At 29.7% G+C, this 21,662-nt stretch overlaps 1 protein-coding gene across 1 annotated transcript in view; it reads left to right on the forward strand.

Annotated features, from left to right (window-relative positions):
• Nucleotides 1–21,662, forward strand: part of LOC148227504 (CD151 antigen-like) — a 179,496-nt gene that overhangs the window by 105,114 nt on the left and 52,720 nt on the right. The window contains exon 3 of the mRNA XM_088202414.1: nucleotides 17,968–18,319. Coding sequence (XP_088058540.1) covers nucleotides 18,134–18,319 — 186 coding nt within the window. The 5' untranslated portion in view covers nucleotides 17,968–18,133. The remainder of the gene's footprint in view (nucleotides 1–17,967; nucleotides 18,320–21,662) is intronic.

Raw genomic sequence — 21,662 nt, forward strand, 5'->3', positions numbered from 1 at the left:
TACAGCATTGAGCATGAAATATATAGCATTGCTTCCACAAAAACTACGATTCATCTTCGTTAAATCGTTATCTGCCATATTGTGTTCTCTTCAAAGCCTCTTCCAAACGGGTCAACGATTATTTTTTTTTCATCTTTTAAGCCACCGCCATCCACACAATGCTCGCGACAATTAATCTTGTCCCCTTTTACAGCCTAATAATAATGTGCCATGTAGATAACGGATACGTGTCGGCCATAAATGACCACGCCCCGCAAGTATGTGCCATATATAGCCATATAAGCCGCCAGATTATCGAATCACTGTGTGAAAATAAACAATTTGAACGCAACCGCCCGTGACGGCTTTATTGTGTGTAATCGGAACCTTGATTCACCATAAATCAATCAGGAGTCCTGGAGGTCTGAATAAACAAAAAAAACTGACGTCTCTATCGCCTCTCTTCTTTTATAGCTTTTATGTTATTGTAAAATATGTATTACCTGACAAATCTTTTCTCACTATTAATAAATTAAGAAAATTAATTCGATAACTATTTTTAAATAATAATTTACTAATAGCAAGTAATACTTGTGTAAACAGATTAAACAGTAAGTAATATAATCAATCCTGATTGTGAATATAATGAATTCTTTTTTCCTGGTTTTTATTCATATTGAACTTTATGTTATTTGCAACCCGTAGGCTTGCCTGGGGATTCAAGCAATCACTGGATTTTGTCTTGATTGATAAAAGTAAACTTAATCTGGATTCACAAAAGAATGTCATAACAAATCGACAGCACTTTCTCAAATTGCATTTCAAGTGTTCAATTTTTTTACAAATCAATAAGATCTTCGTTTAACTATTCATCATCTGGCATGCCCGGAAAATTGTCTATATCTAACAAAAAAATAAGACATAGTATCATTACTCATAGTAAGAGTTATAAATCTAACAAGACAGAGTTAAAAAATAATATTATTAACATAAATTTCCTCTTTACCTAAAGTAATTATAAAAAAATTGCTTCGAAGAGGCTTATTACTACATGCTTCATTAATTTGTAAGTAAACGTCAGCCACGCATGGATAGGATTATAAATAAGTAAGTTTTTTTTACAGTATGCTTATTATGGTTTTCTCCTTACGAGTAAGTAGCGCAAGATTATGTGCACATTCGCTACATTATATTTTATGTTTCAAATGTGCATTTTGATACATGTCTAATTTATTAAAATATTTTTTTTTTTTATTAATACATTCAAGATATATCTCTTGTATGTGTATTTTGTCAGATGATTCGTAAAGCTAATTTGATCATATATAATAATACTATAACTAGAATTAAAATATTAAAATTCCATATATAACGGTGATTAAATTAAACATTTTTGTCTGTTATTATAACATTTTAAACGGCATATTTAATTTTTCAGATTCACAAATTCATTGTTTATGTCTGATTTACTGCAAATTGCAATCTAGATAATCTGCAGGGGCGTCATTGAAAAGAGGGGCATTTACACTCTCTTGAATTTGGCCATAAAAAAATGTCATTTAATTAAATACTATAAATCTAAATTAAATAAATCTGAAATACAGTCCCTGATTCTAAACCAGAAATTATCGGATTATTTCTCAAATAAAATTTTGTAATAAAGTCTCGAATTAGGGTTCTCAATTATTATTCGAATATTCGAATAAATAAGTAATTAATATTGGGTTTTACCGATATTAATTTATTTTACCATTTAGTGCAGAAACATAAGTTATATTTATTTTTGCCATTTTAAAATTGTGGAAAATATGTTTTAACAACTTTTAAAAAATATTTTTGTCAAATGTCACTGATTTTGTTATTTTTGCTGGAACTTTTCCTCGCATAAAACTTTTCCGCATTGTCGCGTTTCGATCACAAAAATGTTTTTTTTTATATTCACCCTTTTAAGCCAACACTTTGCGACACACATCAACATGATACAAAAATATTTCATATACAATTTAATAACTTTCCAGGAAATCACGGTAATGTACTCTATTTATACGATATAAAGTTTATATGAGTATTGGGAAGTTATCCAATGCAATAAAATATCTCACCACGTGGGCAGATCGATTTAATCCAGCGCCAACAATTCCGAACGTGCTTTATATGAAGCTTAATCTTTAGTGCGACTACAAGGTGTTTATGTATAGTCCGTACTGACCCTAAAGATTATTTTTTATACTCTTGTTCGGAATTTTAACCGATCGATTCGGATGAAATAGGAAAATAAATTAATTGATCTAGAAAAAATGTTACGAGCCGCCATTCTGGTAATAATATAGATAAACATCGTGATAATCGACTCATAGATCTCATTTTAAGTGGGATGAGGAGTGAAGATCTTTATTAGCAGAGAAAAAAATCACTATGAACGCTCCGATAGTAAAGCTCCGTTAATTTATCTGAGCTTTTATATTGTGGTGACTATATAACAATATAATATTAAATATTACTACATTTCGATATAAGTAATAAATTAAATATCTAATATTTAAACGTAAAATAAACGTTTTATTCAAGAAGCTTACAAGGAAGATATATACATATAATAAATCAATGGGTTCACTGGTTTGATAGATTTACTTTGAATATAGCGTAATATTTTATTAAGCTCCTATACTATGTAAGCTGATGTATTTTTAAAATTACTAAACGATGTATGATCTCTCTCTGAATAGATACATTAATATTATATTACAATATTGAAAACTTGTATAATTTGATACCAACTTGTGTATCGTAATTTAAAATAATTAAGATAAACTGAATAATGTAATGAAATACAAAATCAAAAAAAAAATATTATTTATAATATGTATGTATTGTATTGTAAATTATTATTTTTAATAATAATTTACAATACAGCTTCTAAAAGAAAATTTAATTTTTTGCTCGAAAAATGATGAATGCGCTAGATTTAAAAAATTTAGCTGTAAGAAAGCTTGATAACCATTTTAAATGAAAGCATGAGGATATATTTAATAGCTACAAATAGCGTAGTTAACTTTCATGCGATGAACTCTCCTACTGACAGGTATCATAAATACTGGATCTCCTGATGATACTTGTCAGTAGGAGTTTCGTATTATAATTTACTATTTTTCAGATTTGCTGCTCACTATTTAGTTTTATAAAAAATAAATCCGGGCTTCTAATAATAAATAGTATTCTTTCATTATTTGGTATTTTTATTTCTACTGTAATTTTCCCTTATTTTTTTGTATCCATTTTAGTGTTTTTGTCACAGCTTTTTCAAGGGTAAGAAACCCTATATTTTATGTCTTGATAATACCCAAAAATTTTCATCATCAATAATAAATAAAAATATAATCATTTTGCTGTTAATCGCTCTTTGCAATATTGTTGAAGAACCATTTTCTCTCATCGCTTTTTATTTTATTGTGTAATAATTATGGTTTCTGACCCGATTTTCCGGGATTCAATTCTCAGGAATATATAAGATTTTTAATATCGATTTTTTTCTGAAGTTCTAGATATTTCTTATTTTAATTCGCAAATAAATTAAAAATATTTTGCTGTTAACCGCTGGTCGAAATATTGTTTACAAAATCAAATATTATCAACTATTTGCTTTCACGATTTAGCTAATCAAAGATTATTTGACATCTACCGGGCTGTTTACTAAATTACCGACAAGTAATATTTATTTTAACCCTCATCATTCAAAATCTTATGAAATGAACGATTTTAACTTGTAGAGATATATTCAATTTATTGTTAATCCGTACTTATTCTTATTAGGTGGCTGAAGGAATATTTTTATGCTTTATGTTTATTTGTGATATTTTAGCCACAATTTAAAGTATTAAGTTTATTTTATTTTTTTAGAAGTTTTCATTAATTTTGTAAGCCATAAAATGAAAAATTACTCACAAGTTTGAAAGCATTTAAGAAAATAAGGCAAATATGAAATAACTCAAATACATACAAAATAAAAATACATTTAAAAAGAGATTTTATAACTACAAAGTTTACGATAATAAACCTGAAGTTGAGTAAGAGCATATCTTAAATATGTAAAATTTTATATTAATCTCCAATGACAAAATTTATATTAAAAAAATGCTTGCGGAAATTATTATTGCTTGGCTGCTGAAAACAAAATATATATAAAGATTAAGTTGACAAAAAGTACATTATTAAAAATCTACATCTCTGATGATATTTGGCAAAAAAATATCGGATATAATGTAACTAATTATACAGTTTTATAGTGATTAAATATAAAAAATGCTACATTTTTCAACTTCAGCATTTAAAAACCCTAAGATATGCCCGAAATACCGTATTTCCATAATAAAGAAAAATTTAAGAATCGACATACAAAAATGTAATTTTTTTAACATAAATCTAATAATATTTCTCGTTGATGAACGACGTGAAGAGGCGGTACGAAAGAGATTTTATCGACTAACATGATCGCATTGACACGAAAAGTATTGTAGTAGTTAGGAACAGATTAATTTCCTAAAAGTGAGATTATCTGCCTATATCTACTGATTTACTGATATATTTATAAAGAAATAGTTCATAGTAAGCACATACAATGTGAATTGAGTATGAAGCATGAGATTAAGTTTATAGCGCAAAATATTCACTGGTTCAATAAATCGCAATACAGAATAGAGTCGCTTGATTATATTATTTATCACGACCAAGTTGTTTTATTTTAATACAGAATACTAAACATCTGTCATTAAAATCTAATAATTTTTGTTTGTGGCTGTCTTCTTTAAAGTCTCATATATAAAAATGATACTTTCACACATGGGTGAAATTCAACTGATTCTTAAGACCAGTGTCAGAAAGTGTTTAATGTAAAGGTCACATAATTTAATATATGTATTTAAGCATAATTAATGTGATAAGGCTTAATCAGAATATAATTCATTCATCATAAGATTATTAATCATTAAATGTGTTTACTGCTCCTTTTGAAATTTCTCCGAATTCAATTATAATAAATATCCTTAAAATATTTTCTGCAAAACATACACTAGCACATATCCATTCACAGTCTAAAAATATACTATTCTCTATAAAACCAGAACTTTACACTTCTTGGGAGGTAATACATCTACTCCGTCAGCTTTTTTCACATATATACCCATATACGTACATACGCATCGATATACGTTCGATTCTATATCAGGCTTAGCGGCGGCAGCAAAGTCGTATTTATGGGAGCCGTGCCCGCTTTTATTGAATCATGGTCACAGCACTCACGCCCACAATGTGTGCCGCATCCCTCACGTGTCCTCGGGCTCACGTACCGAGGACCGGTCAGACCGGCACGTACCTATTTGGAGCACATGAACACGTGGAATTTGCCCGTAATATCCAGGGCGTAACGCCACCGCCTGTCCTTAGTACTTAGTGCGTCGCCGAACCTAAAAAGTTTATACCTACTACACATGAATATGTATATATCACGAATAATGAATACTTTATCTGATATGGAATTCAATATTCATAATACTCGATAATTTTAGATAAGCTATGTGAGGTGTTTTAATGTTTCTTCTAAAAAAAAAAACCGATTCTTTTTAACCTCCATTAAATTCTTTTCTCTAGAATTTACACAAAAAAACCCTAAAGATATTTGGATCAAATTTTAGAGGCAATATCTGACATATATGTTTAAAAAAATTCAATACATTTCTGTATTTATATTATATATTAAAGATAAATAGATATTTTTACTTTTTTAGTATTTCAATTTTTATTGTTTTTAAAGCAAATTACATGACAACTCTAGCATAAGACATAAATAAATAAATAAATTACCCATTCAATAAATTTATATTTATGTTGACCAGTAACAATTAGGCGTAATAAAAATCCTGTTCAACTGCTCCTATTAAGTAACAAAGTTTTATTACCTGTTTTCGTTTAATAATATTTAAGTCATTAAGTTGTCAATCGTTCGTGCGTGTGTGGTATGACCATAAAAGTAACAAATCATTTACATAAGTTAATAAGAAAATATAATTAAGAAATAATAATCAGCGTATAACATTGAGATTCAGAGCAATTAATTAGCAATATATAGATCTAATTATGAGGAACATAGTTATTATGTTATTTTACGGAAAATCCATTAACGTCAAAATTGCGATAAATCTAATAACAAAATTATGTATTACCACAACTCTGACCTTTAAGATATATTTTTATGGTTATATAATGTAGCCCATTAGTTAGTCGCTCGTTAGATCATACGCCCCGAGCACGGTTGTTCGATGTTATCTGTGATTTAGCATTTCAGGATGCTGTGGATCTCTTTAACGTCGAACTGCTCTTACATAAATCTGTTTGATGCAAGAAAGCAGGAAAAGGGCATTCTCTTGATGGTTTTTGATCGGAAACTAGCTTACACCTGCGCTAAAAAATACTAAGAAATAATATAAATGGGATAAAAATAACGTGGTCAGCAGAAAAAATCTGTATTATGACAACACGAGTATTGATAGTTAAACCTTAGAATCCATAAAATCAGATTTGTGATTTAATAATAGTAAATGTTAATATAAATAAGCAAAAATGAATGCTCAAAAATAAAATAAATTAGTAAAAGAAAGGAGCAAGAATTAATTATTTTTAGCAAAGCTGATAAATATGTAATTAATAACTTAGGAAGATGATCTTAGACATATTTCTATGATTGAAAATATATATTTGAAGCATCTAGTTATCGTCATAAAAACTTAGATCTGCTTCAACCATTGTAGTAACAATGCAGTTTATTTTTGTATTTCTTTTATCTTTGTTTCATAATAAATTTATTTATTATTTATCTATATAATCTACTATTTAAACATGACAGGCGTGAGCCCAATGCGTTACAATGGATTATAAAAATACCTACAAATAAGTATTAACCACGAAACTGAGTTTTGTATTCAGTGACATATATTAATTATAAATTATTATGTGTATTACAATTTATAATCAAAACGTTGCTTGTTAAATCCTGTAAACCACAAGCCAAATTTGCTCTTGAAAATAGTCGTAAGGCCAAGTTTCATTGATATTGACCAGTGAAATTATAAATCCATTGTTTGATTCATTTTAATTGATTTAGTTAGTGAATATATATTTAATACAAATATATAAAATACACACACTGTAACAGTTGCGAAATGTTCATTTGCTGTTCAAACCCAAACCTTTTAAAACTATATTTTTTAAACTTTTAGTATGCGTATATTAAAACATCAAATAAACGTTTCACAACTGTCAAATTAATTTCATAATCATTTTAAAGGTGTATATTTTTTTATTAGTGCCTATCAGATGAATTATATTTTCGCTAGTAGAAATATAAATATACTAGTAGAAATGTAATGCAATAAAATTTCACTGAAACTGCTTACAATATTATTATATATTTATATTAATAATAATATAAATTCACTAAAAAATATATATTCACTGTAACATATTTACTAGCACAATAAATTTTTTTATAGTAATTTACAATATAAAATTTAAAATAACAGTTTTGAAACCCCTATAAGTAGGTTTATTAAAACTGATGATAATGCTGTTTACATCGGCTTTTTTTCTTATTTATAAAGTGTAGTTACTTCAGCTTTGTTTATGCTATAAAATCTGAAAGCTTTATTATTTCGCTTTTAGAGACAGAAAATAAATCTAAATTAGGTGCTTTATTGCTCTTATGTATTACATAAAAAATAAAATGTACCAGCACATAAGTACCACATTTTCAAATTGCCTAAAACACGAGCACGATATATAAAAACAAAACTGGCATTCTTACCATAGACTATCCGGACTATGACACAATTTTTCGGTCTCAGGCGTCACGTCTGGCACGAACAACCACTTTCGTTTTCCTATCTGCGTATCTAAATCGTATCATTTACAGTCGGCAGATGGTTCTGAAGAACTTGCCTCGAGTTGGCACGTGGGTCACGTATTTCACATACGACTAAATGGCTGAAGTTTCACGTAAATAACGCAGCCCTTGAAATTTCCCTACGAACCAACAGATCCAGACTAAGTATAAATTTTGTAAGTAGAATAGCGCGCAGCTAATATTTATATCTTTTTTTGTATCATAAACATTCCTATAAAAAAATTAACAACCCCGACGGTGTGTATTGTGGATGGCATAAATTCCACGGCTTCATTATTATGCTGAAGGTGTATTACGTTCATAAGGGATGATTACGGTTCGTCGATGTGGTAAATACTTTATTATAATAAATAGAAAAAAAACATATACATACATATGTACGTATAAAAAAAATTATTGCGTATATTTATATAACATGTAACTAAATAAAATACTCATCAATAGAAAAAAAAACGTTTAACTGTAGTGGTATCTTATTTTTCTCAACTTATTATTTATTCAGAGAATAAAGATATACAATATATAGGTATTTATTTTATAGGAATCTTTTATTACAATAACCTTGTATCATGTAACTTTTTTATAAATATTTCCAAGTTAGAAAACATTTGTTCCGAATGGTTATATTTTTTAACAGCTGAGATTGCAACAAGTACTTTTTAAACCCATAACAGGACCGTTACTACTATGCTATCGCCTCAGATTAATTTATACTTTTTTTGATTTCCCTTAAATCATATTTTGGTCAAAGTCATTCCAAGGCCTTTTAAAGAGAACCGCATCAGTTTTTCGCGCCTATAAAATATGCGATGGTGATTTCCTAAAGTCTCGGTTTTATAACCAAATCCCAAGACAAACATCACGTGCACGGTTGAAGGCAAATAAAAAAGCGTGAAACTCTTGAACAAACGTGAAAATCCTCTTTCAACAAAGTTTACGACAATCCGCCGCTTATACTGAGGTCACCGGATCAAATGCCACTTCACACCGAGCTTTTATGCCACTTTTTCTATAAAAATAATATCTTTTCCCCGCGTGCGTGTACAATATGCATATAACATATATGTACATACACACATCTACAAAGGGCTGCGAGAGAGCAAAAGGTTCACTTCTCGCGGCTTTTCAAGGAGGCGAAAATCTAAATATTTTCACACGCCTTCGTATCCTTGCATTATACATATGTATGCATGAAATCGAATTGTTTTTGAACATTATTTGCATACTCGGTACACTTATATATTTCCTGTATATGTGTGAGGATAATGTGCAAATATTTCGGATAATAACGGCACCGTTAGCTGTTATAGAGTTCAGATAATGCAAATGCACGATGAAATATCGGGAAATTTGCATAAGCATTTTCCTATATTGCTATCGGAATTCGACTTGCACGTTGCTGGAGTATAGTTCTGATAAGTATAAATGCATAATCATGTGACAAAATGAATATTGGAAAGGGTGTAATAGTGATTTTTTAGTATTAACAGTTAAAAAGTAAGATATTTGTTTATGTAAAAATATGTGTAGATATTAAAAAGAATTGTTTATATATTTTGCCATTTTTTTTATATAAATACTTAATAATAAGACTTTGTTTTAATATATCTGCTATAATTTAAATATTGAGTAAATATAAAATTTAGATATCGTATAATTTATGTAAGGATGAAAATTATAGAGTAATTATTTGCTTTAAAATAAGTGGTCTAATTTTATTAAAAATTAACCAAGATAATTGATTAAATCCTATATATTTAAGTGAATTTATTGAGATACATATACATTCATTAGGCCTTTTTAATACAGTAAAATCTAATAGACTTTAATATTTGGGAACCCTAGGGGGTTTGACTACGTAGAGTTTTATTACGTTATATTTACATATGTTGTAAAAGACGATAAATGGCGAGATGTTTTCTCCGAGCGGTGGTGGAAAAGCTGGTGCAGGGATGATGTCCGTGAGTGGTCCTCAGAGGTCTAGTGTGTGAGACGTGGAAGTTTACCCCTTTCTGTTACGATGATGCTCGGTATGAAGGAGTTCCTCTCTGGATGTGAGCGCCCATGATTGTATGTTGTGCGTGGGCGACGGGCGTCTGCTAGTCGAGTGACTTGAGTTGTATCTAGGCCTGAAAAGCATGCTGACTAATCGCAATTATGCAGCGATTATCCAACCAATCGCTGCAGTCGCTTCTCAGAACGGCAAAATATGTATACGCTATAGAAAGCGACTTTTGCTTGATGGGCATCGTCCAAGGTCGTATTACATTGCAACGGAAATCTTGTCGATCCGGTGATTTATTATATCCGTGACCGTTTCGCAACAAGGAAATATTCTCTCAATGTCGGAGAATATTTCGTATACTATTTTTTTTTCTTATCGATAATTTTTTTAAATTATAAAATTAACAATTACAATAAAAAAAACACTATAACTATTTACAGTAATGGACTTTGTACATCACTATTATTCTAAAAATATCAATTATTTTTTTTATTGCACTGAAAATTACTCTTTTTCTACCTTAATAAATACAAAAACTATTTCTGGAATACAGAATGAATTAAATAAATAACATGTGTAATGGAGATGCAATTTAAAATATTTAGTAAAAGTCTTGCTGGAAATAATCTAAAATAGTTACCATTGAAAAAACATATAAAAAAGTATTTAAATCACAAAAATATTTACAACATAAATATATTCAGTGTAATACCTCTTATAAATATGTCAATAAATGCATTTTTTTATCTTTACGAATTGTTTCGAATAAAAATTTGCATTTGGTTTGAACGAAAAGTTTGTTGTTATTTTTTTATTTAACTTTGTCATCATATAGTATGTTCCTATCTCATACATATTTCTTACCTTATACATATTCGAGCAAAGTCCGAGTTCAAGCAAACATAACAAGAATCAAAATAGCAATAATTTGGACAAGACCCGAACCCTCGTTTTATGAATTATTCACTTACGAGCGATAATAAGAAACGAACCGTCCCAGACTAACTTTTCAAGGGTAATATTCCCAAGCGAATTTCCTGTAGCATATATAAGTTTTGTTACTTAAAGCACGTGCTATTTTTTTATTAAAAAAAATACATAAACCTGTACGTAAAAATATTATACAGATGCCTATACATGGAACATTTTTCTTAGGATTTTCGCGAGGATAATGCGAGTCGTAAATTTTGACTGCGCCTCGGCTATGGTGATATTTCACGGCTAGTAGACAAACTCTTTCGCTTCAGGTAAAGCTGTAGCTGAAATTGAAATGTCAAATGCGTTATAAAGAGCGATGGCGTCAGTATATGGTGTTGTAAGGCCAGCACGTTGCTTGTTACGCGACCTTTTGAGTAAGCGTAAAAAACATACCCTTTTAAATGTATTTTTTACACTCTCTCTTAACGTCAGCTCACACCTGTTGATGTGATTCCAATTATGAGTATAAGAGAGCTTTTGCAAAAAACGTCGAACGGATTTAGTAAAGCTGTCGCGGACACTTCTTACGCTTTGTATGGTCAACGCGTGACCTTTTTGGCTATTTTTTATACGAGGGTTATTTATAAAGTAAAGATATATGGTTCAGGAAATATTTATTAAGCATTTTATTTTGTGATTGATTTATCTTTATAAGTATGAAAAATATATCGCCCCTTCTGTTTTTTTCGACCCCCAATGAGTAGAGAACTAGGAGTTAAAAATAGTTTTTGTCTACTTTTCAAACTTTCAACAAAAAAAAAATGTAATAGACCTGTTGTATTATAAATAATATAAAAAAAATCTAAGATTTTTTAATACATAACTTTATTCAAAGCCGTCTGGTTTAATGACGTGGTTCATATTATAATATAAATTTACTTTAAAATAAGTAATTTATTCATAAAAGTATTTTTGTTAAAAAAAATAGCAGCATACGAATTAATTATCTGTATCTTACACTTTAAAATAATACGAAAAAACTACCTAACAGCAAAAGCGATTCAGAAATTCAATACTCCATTACAAATTATAAACTACTCTATTTTTACACGCAACTGTTTTTATATAACCTAACCTAACCGTACTATATTTTTTAGATTAGGATGTGTTTAAAATGTTTGATTTAGTTGCGTTTCGAATAAATCCCAATACAACTTACACCTGAAATTCACAACTTTGACACACAAGGGTCCATCTAAACACAAAACATAGTAAAGATACGCCGACCAATAAAGCAGCTGCTTCCCTCTTCATATCAACTTTCATCTAGTAACGATGTCAGGATACGTTTATATTATTATATGGGATACAAGACACATGTTTATATATTTATTTTATTTTTTATATATACATATGTATATGAAATTTTCTATGAGATAAGGTAGCTCAATTTTGTGCAATATATGTAAGACCTAGCTTTATTTAAATGAATAATCACGATATTCAATCGTGATATTAGAAAAATATATTCTATGATGATTGATCAAAATTAAAATAATTTATTAATCACTAATTTTGATTTCCTAGGCACGATAGAAATTTAAAAACACAAGATTTATCTGGGATTCAAATCTAGTTTTTCGTTTTTTTTTTCAATTATTTTGAGAAAAATATGTCTTTAAAAAAGTCTTAAATAATATTTTATATTAAAATATATTAAATTTTTAAATCATATTAATATAATTTTTAAAATAATAATACATTTTACTCATTTATAAGTTTCAAACTTTATTAATTTTATTTTATTAAGGACTTGGTCCTTTTATTATTAAAGAATATTTAATATCTTTTTTAAAGATTTTTCACCTTTAGTTTAATTATTTTTGCCCTATTCAAACACACAATACTTTAAAGTATAAAATACCATATAAAGAATTATAGAAACTCTTTGTTTTGTCAAAATGAACGCAACTCTTATTTTCCGTTCTTTTATATATACATATATGTAAATTATTTATATGTTTTATCATATAAGTAATATATTGTATTTACACAACAAAATAACGAAACCAAATTAAAAAATCTCAGTACTAATTCGAAGCAGATTGCACACGTCGCTTTACAACGCGTGCATTTCTATTTTGGTACAACAAAGAGTGGCAGTGATGCAAAACGGCGGCACGTGGGCGCATTAGTAAACGATAAATTCCCATATTGGCGTGTTTGTTGTTGTCTGTTACAAAACGACAAGCAGGAATTTCGATATTGTTTTATATGTGGTACAATGTATCTACCAAAATCCAAGTAAAATAAATCAGTCCGCGCGTAACTGTCAAATGTGACATTCGTTATCTTGTTAAAATAAATACAGAGTGTGAATATAAACGTCCATTTGTGGCCATTAACTTGTACACCTCAATAATTGAGGGTGTATTTGTTATTTGAAACGGCTTACTGGAATAAATGAGTAAAATCCAATTTACACTGCACACAAACACGCAGCGTTCCCGATTCGTTAAAATGCAGCTGGGAGCAAATATACACTCAGTTTCCGATTGCAGTTAGTAGTTTTATGGGTTTTCACACACATATGTGATGATGGATGTTGAACAACACTTAAACGTTATTTTAGGTATAATTATAATTAGCAATAATTATACAATTATAGAAACTTATCGTAATAAAATTAGAGTGTTTTTTTATTGATGCATTTAAATGGTGATGTTGAAGAAAGATGCTTGGTGTCTCTTAAAGTGTATGTATATTTACTGTAAAATGTCTCCCCTGAAAATTTGAAATGCTTTGGGAAGCCGAAAAAGAATTGCTAAAAACTTGACCTAAACGATTATTATGGGTGACAATTTTAAGCAATAAGAAAGAAGTTCTATTAAATTACTAATAGACACACATAGAGAAATTTAAAACTCTGTCTCACAAATTATGTGCAAATATAAATACACTGTGAATAAATGTGTTAGATTAAATAATGAAAAAATAAACAGTATTGATAAAGCAGGCGTGAAAAATTATTTGTATAACCAAAAACAAAACAGCATTTTCATAGCTTTTTAGAAGACGAGTCGGTTAAATAAATATATTTTGAAATTTACAAACACTTATAAATATTTATATATTCAGGCATTGCCCAAAATAGAGTTTTAAATGCGTGATTATTTGCTTGATGGTTACTGGGAATTTCCTATATATGTATATTAAGAATTTATGGATATGTATATGAACATAAACATTGTTTATTTATTTATTAAATTCTTTAAAATATATTTGTAAAATATATACTATATATATTTAGTAAACCATTAAGGAGAACCAAATACAAAATTTTACTTACATTATTGCTTCCTGATAATATGATAGTGACATGGTGTACATTAGGGGGTTTTCATATTGGACACTTTTGCTTATCTTGGGATTCCAGGATAAAATCAACCTTCAGTAGGGATAATCCATGATGCCGGAATGTAATACATTATGACAATATTTTCAAATAAAATAACATAGCTATGAAAGGCGCAGATAAATATTTAAAACACATCTCTACAACTATAAATAAAATATTAATATGTTATTGACAGAATAAATATTTTATATTTATAATATTTTCATTGCATTTGAAATTTATAGATATAAACTAAATTTTTAATAAATCATAGCATTCGTAAATATTAAAAGTAAATTATATTATCTCTAGATAATATTTCAATTATTTATGAGCTTATCGTGAGTTTATCGTGAGCTACTTTTTCGAAAGTTGAGCAACTTCGGTTTTTCGAACGGTCTTGTTAGCTTTTTTCGATTACTTAAGTTGTCGCCATCAGTGTGTGAGTTATATCAATCGTCGCTCCGATGAATATTTTACTCATTCTGAAGTACCACAAGGATCCAATCTGGGTCCTCTGCTCTTTTTGTAATTTATTAACGACATACATGTGGCAATTAGTAATTTGCAATATTTATTATATGCTGATGAGCTGAAAGTGTTTCAGAGTATTCGCACAAATTCTGATTCACTCTCTTTACAGAAAGGCCTGGAGTTGCTGTGAAGATGATCCATAGACAATTGACTACCTCTTAGCATCGCCAAGTGTCACGTTGCCTCATTTTATAGATTCCCTTTCCCAGCGGACTTCTCTTACAGTTTAAGCGGAGAGGTATTAAGCAGAAATAATTCCGACGGTGCATTGGGAGTGACGTTCGAACAGAGATTTTCTATGCATATCGCCAATGTTTGCGATAAGTCATCGAAGATGCTCAACTTTATTATGCGGAGCGCGTGTCTCTGTAATAATTTATTGCTGATTTGCGTTCTGTACGATACACTGGTTCATAGGATCTTCAAATATGACTTTATTGTCTGGAATAAGAAGTGTTGTTGGAGAGATTTCTGAGATAGAATATGGGTCGCATCTGTAATTGTATCCTAGTGCCTATTTGCTAGGAGTGTTTTGATACAATTAATTACATTTTCGATGTAGCATCTACTCAATGCACTTATCAAAGTTACTAAGGGGGTGTTTACAACCCGTTAATATTTGGTTACTCTCGACTGCCCTAGAGAATCAGGATTGCGTCCCTTATTTTTCACAAACCAGGGTTAGAGACTGAGAACGCGCCTATTTCTTCCAACTTCCAGCTTCTTACCGAGTTGGATGTTTTCGGATTTGAAAAAAATATGTAGGATGATGTTCATATATTTTAGGTGTGCATCAAAACTTTATTTCTAAATAGGCTTTTTAAATGTGTATTACTGTATGCAGTGGCGTAGCTATGGTGGTGCGGAGGGGGCGGGCCGCCCCGGGCGGCACTTGCTTGGGGGCGGCATATTCGCGATGGAATCGTCTAGTGTAGTTCTTAACCCTGAATAAACTAAAATTAATGTAAATCTACGAATAGCAGAGCTTAACAATAATCAATTTATTATTTTAAGAAATGCTGATTTTCTGACCCTGCAAAAAAATGTATGGGGGGCAGCAATTTTAAGGATTGACCCGGGTGGCATATACCCTAACTACGCCACTGACTGTATGCTTAACAACCATCATGACGCATTGGAGAAATCTGAGAAAGTCATGACGGTCAGATTTCTAATAAAAAAATTGTATTATAATTAACATGTGGGTGCAGTAGAATTGCATTTAAAGAGTTCTTTAAACTTTTGACTAAATTTATAACGCACTGAACCTCAGCTTTTAAATTAAAATTAAATTGAATAATATTTTGAAAGAGTCCTGAGAAAACCAGTATTTAATTTGGTTCAATATATAACATTAAATTTTAACGATTTATACAGATAATCTTGAGAAATAATATTCGATAAAATTAATCTAATGTGTACATATAAAATATGTTCGCATCGAAACATAATTTATAGCGTTTTAAATGCTCAATCGAATATAATATTTACTTTGATCCGAACGTTTAAAATTGGCAACGATTCAATTCATTTGTATATTTTATGAGTCTGTTCATAATATTCTTGCCTTTAGATCCATTTGAGATATGACTAATCTTGACATTTGCTTTCAGCTAATATTAACACAAAAAATAATAGTAGTATTAAAATAAAACTGATTTGAACTTGAAATCCATGAAATATATAAGAATTTATAAATTTATTTTTCTCTATAAAGTAATTGAATATTATTTCAATCATTTACCTCAAACCCCTAAACGGTGGGGCACTTAAAAATTTTCGAAATCGACTGTCCATGATTTACGGCCGACGGGGGAACACTCCGTTACTGCAAACGAGTGGTCCATAAAAATAAACGAAGGGACGTGTTTTAGAAAATTTTGTCAAGCGATTTTCCGTAAAATATGATGAGAATTATAATCGCATTACTGGTACTTTTTTGTCAGCTTTCGATAAATTCTTGAGAAATTTTGACACGAGAGCGCATAAATTCATAAATATGTATGGCGTTCGTGATTTAGTGGTCTGGGTTGCTTATTTTGCCGCTTTTGGGGTCTTGTAATCTTCCCGAGCCAAATAGCGGGTCATTGTCGCTTCGGCATGACAATATAAACGTTATTATCGGTTTTCTTATCGGATTAACGAAAAGGGAATGCTCCAAAGGCAATTAATTACAGAATTTGAAGGAATTATGAACATATAAGGAACAGATACATATCTATACATATACAATAGTATACCATATTTATTAATTTATAAAAAATATTTACTTGAAAATTATTATATTTATAAAATACAAAATTATGTATTTTATTAAAGAATGTTTGCATGTGAATTTTATTGTAGCGTGTAAATGTACTACACAATAGCAACGTTTTATAAATTATAATTAATTTAAATATTAAAACTACACTTTCAAAGATAAATACTGAACTTAGAATTTTATCAGCTTACACTAAATTATGAAAAAAATACAAATTCATTTTTTATTAAGGCAGTGCAAACTAAATACGGTATAAGTCTAAAAGTGATCATATAGAAGCAATATATTGCTACAACAACTTTAATTAAATAGTCATAAATTTAAAATTGCATATATATGTTTTTAATTATTTTAAAAAAATATATAATAAAACCAAAAATCAACCCAATACAAAAATTGTAAAAAATATGATCAGCGTCTGAGATGAGCCCAAAGCACTTAAATGTATTAAGGCGAACCTGAATGAATCGTTCTTCCTGAGTGAATCATATTATATAAATGTAAAATATATATTTTATGTAACAAACTGTATAATATTATCTTTATATTCTAAAAATAAAATATAAGTTTGAAATTAATACAGGTATTATTTAGTTATGACTTTTAATAAAATATAAATAATTAGTTAATTCGAATTCCGCAAGATTCAATATCGAGATAAAGGCCCGCCGTTAAAATTTAATGAATTGCGCGATCCAGCGGCGACAATGTCTCTTTATCTACTTTATCGAATCCTCGGGGGAAAGAAAAACCAATTTAAAGTTCTTATTGGTTCCGGGAATTAATTCAATTAAATTCTATCGTCCCACTTGATCTTATTTATCCTAAAAGGCGTTCAATTATGACAGTTCAAAGGATAACGACTCGCCTGAGACCTGGATCATTAGCATTATAATCACAACGTGTGCTTTTTGTTTCAGATTTTCCACTATGGCTGTATCCTCAAGGCCGAAGACGGAAAGTGAAGAAAATAATTGAAGCTGAATCGAAAGTTTCGCGGTGTCTGCTTGGGGCGCAAGGCAGACGCCGCAAACGAATATGGACCAGTTTTAAGTGCTGAAAGTTTATTGTTTGAAAGCTTTCTCTATGGCAAAAAAAGGGAACATGAACGGTGGGAATCCACATCAGGATGGCACTGGTGCCCTTCTTGGCACTAATAGTGTCTCTAGTGCTGCCAACAGCACAGACACGAAGAAAAAGACTAGAGATTCCGACTGCATAAGTGTAAATTTTCTCAAATATGTGCTGCACATCTTTAACGTCGTCTTTATGGTAAGCGTATTTTTCAAATATTATTTTTAATTTTATAATACAATGCTCAGATAAAAGGCTTTATTACGATGTACCCAATATATGTTCTCGTGTTTTAATTAAGCAGTGATTAAAGGATCGTATTTTATTTCGTATGCATTTTTTTATTTAAAGCTTGTCAAAATATAAATTTGCTTGCCTTAATTAAAATGTGTTTTTGATGTGTTTGTATTTCATCAAAAGCTATCTCTTTAATATTAATTAAAGCTTAGTATGTACGAGGATATGATTAAGTTTATAATATAAAATGTGAAATTAGCAAACCCGTATTAAAATATAATTTTTTTAAATTAATTAAATTTGCATTTTTCCAAGCAAAGTTTTATAACTAGACAACACAATATAAGCTGGCTAGACCTAATCGAAAGGTCAAAGTCGAAACGACTGGTTTTTATTGAACTTCAAAGTTGTCGTCTATGTCGATTAGTATGCGTAGCTAGTTTCTAGTATATTCGCAGCTAAACTCGATTCTAGCGAAGTTTAAGTGAGACTTAGGAAGTAATTTTTTATGGCAGTGTTCTTGGTTATATACGATAAAAAAAGGGGAGGAGATCAACGTGCTATTCTTCTTCGACACCTAAACCAATTTGTCTGATTTGCGATGTACCTGAAATTTCTGTTGTTATCATTTGAATATTTATTACAATATCTAGCTGTTTGGAATGTTTCAGTGAAAGTTCATATTAAGTTCCTTGTTTTTGAATTTGTATCTGGTATTTAAAAATTCATTGGTTATTATTTTTTTTAAGTTTTAGTAACTGATTTCGCCTTAAACCTGCTTTTAACAGTGTTAATACAAAGCATTTGTTACGTTGTCTGTTCTTAGGAAGATTTTCTCTTACTCTTGTTTTACTTCTCACTGTTCCGAATAACTATTAAAATATTGCAGATTTTTTATATGCACATGGTCAAGAATACTTCTTAGATATCCAGCTGTTTATGGCATATATTTTTGATATTTTTTAATCAGAGATACGGTGAAGCATATAAGATATCTTTCAATACGTTATTTGTGCTTTGCCAATAATTTTGTTTTTGCTTCCATTGTTTTTAGACAAAATACCTTAGCTAGTATTCTTAACATTTCTTTTAACCAGGCTGCTAAAACGTCTTATAAATTTAATATACATAAAACTAATAGTATTTATAAATTTTCAACAATTTTTTTACAAAAAAGTTGCAATGCAATGATAGTCGATAGTCAAATATAATAGTATCGCAAATTTTATGCAGAAAGAAGTTGAAAAATTGATAGACCAGGTCGGTAGGTAATACTTGACCTGGAATAAAATCTCATATAAAACCCAATATTTTTAAATTTATATCGTGGCTAAGATTTTGATATAATTTTAATTCTAATCGATTATCACAAATTTGGTTTTCCTCGATTTTTCTAATCTCACGGATGATATAAATAGTAAATAAATTTGCGCTAGTTTATCTAGACTTTGTAACACACTAACGCCCATTATGTTGCAATTAAATAAATATAAAATGAGATAGGTGTTCGATTAATAAGCCTTAAGAGAATAGCGCCAAAATATAAGACTGTCAGGCTTTTGTGACATTGAATTTAAGGTTCATGAAAATCCACGTCGCCTATATTTATAAATATGTATATAAAGAGATGTTTTAACGACATTATAAGTCAATAGTAAAATGTAATACTTTAAAAATATTATCTTTACTTTTAGAATATTCCTTGTACATATTCAAACCTACGTATAATATAGAGACTTTCAATTACATTTAATTCAAACTTCAATTTACCCTTTGCTCAAGGTAACATAAATGTATTCTTTATTCTCAGGGGTTTTTCCTTATTTTAGGAGCAAATTTACATAATTTAATTTGCAACTTTTCTACTAAATCTCAAATAGAACTTCGTAACAATATATTTGCTATGTTCTGTGGAAATCTTTTTATCTGTTTTTAACTCAATATTTACATACATAAAAATTGTAGCAAGCAAACTTATATATATAGTTTGAGAATCACATAAAAAATATAGAATAAATATCTGTGTTACTCTGATACTGATCTCAACAATTTAATAAAAATCGTGTCCTTTTGCGGTTTTGAAGTCTTGATAAATAAGTATGTTATATAGCATAGGATTTAAATCAAAACAAGGTGCGCGAATTGAAGTACGCTAAAAAACGCTATTTTAATTTAATAGCTTCAAAGCTCAAAACTGTATATTAATAAAAGCTTTTATGAAAATATCCGATTTTATACCGATTGTATTTTATATATATAATATTTCTTTTATTACTGCGGTTTGGATTGACAATAATTACTCTTCAAAATTTTTATTTACTTGAGTCCTCTATCCTTTGCGATTTTTTTATTATTATTTACAGTTACAATCTGAAAATGATTTTTTTTCTAGTCATTCTTCAATAACCAGCTCTTACTGTAAATATATTGTTTCTTTTACAAGAGATGCAGGGAAAAGCATATAACATATGTTATACCTGTAACTTTATTCCCAACTTATCTATGTACATTACACAAACAGGAATAATAACACATGCCCGTCAGTTTGAAGCGATCGATGGACGATAGTAGAACGTCACTATCGGTCACGAAGATAAAATTTATTTACCTATTGTCATCGTGTAGCAACCATTAATCAATCCAAACATGTACGCACTGTAATACGACGAGCTTTCAGCCGCTATACGGAATTATCACTACCCTTATATACGCTATAATATGCGTGCCTTAAAGCTGCGTAATATAAATGGGAGCGTGTGTACTTTGGGGATGAAAAATAGCCGTCGTGATTGCGACGGTCTTAAGGTTTCGTTCTCGGGATGATACATCGTCACAATTTTTGGGTGTCAAGTGCTTCGTAAGAATCACTTTTGTACAGGGCGTCTCGTTTAAAAGAGAGCCTTCCAACCCAACCAAGGGTCCGTATAGGTTCACAGCCCGAGGGATAGGTATATGATATGGTGTTTTTTTATGGGACGCGATATACGTTTAAAATGATTTACTAGTCATCATACGACACGCTATCTCTTATCAACAGAGCTTAAGCGCCTAACGCACGCGAATATTTCATATAATATCTGCCATTGGACGAGATCTGTGTGTATAATGGGATAACGAAATGAGTGACGATAAAATTCAATGAAACGACATATAAAACTGACGGAATTTTATCTATGCATAATGGAGGATATAATATAAATTGGATTAACGCAAAAGAACTGTTATCGTATTGTGAATCTTCTTTTATATGATGTAAAAAGGCGCCTTCTTGAGATAATTTAATAAGCATCCAGGAACTAGAAAA

Source organism: Plectrocnemia conspersa, unplaced genomic scaffold (genome assembly GCF_051122295.1).
Source record: "Plectrocnemia conspersa isolate PC_06_02 unplaced genomic scaffold, ASM5112229v1 ptg000013l, whole genome shotgun sequence".
Lineage (NCBI taxonomy): Eukaryota > Metazoa > Arthropoda > Insecta > Trichoptera > Polycentropodidae > Plectrocnemia > Plectrocnemia conspersa.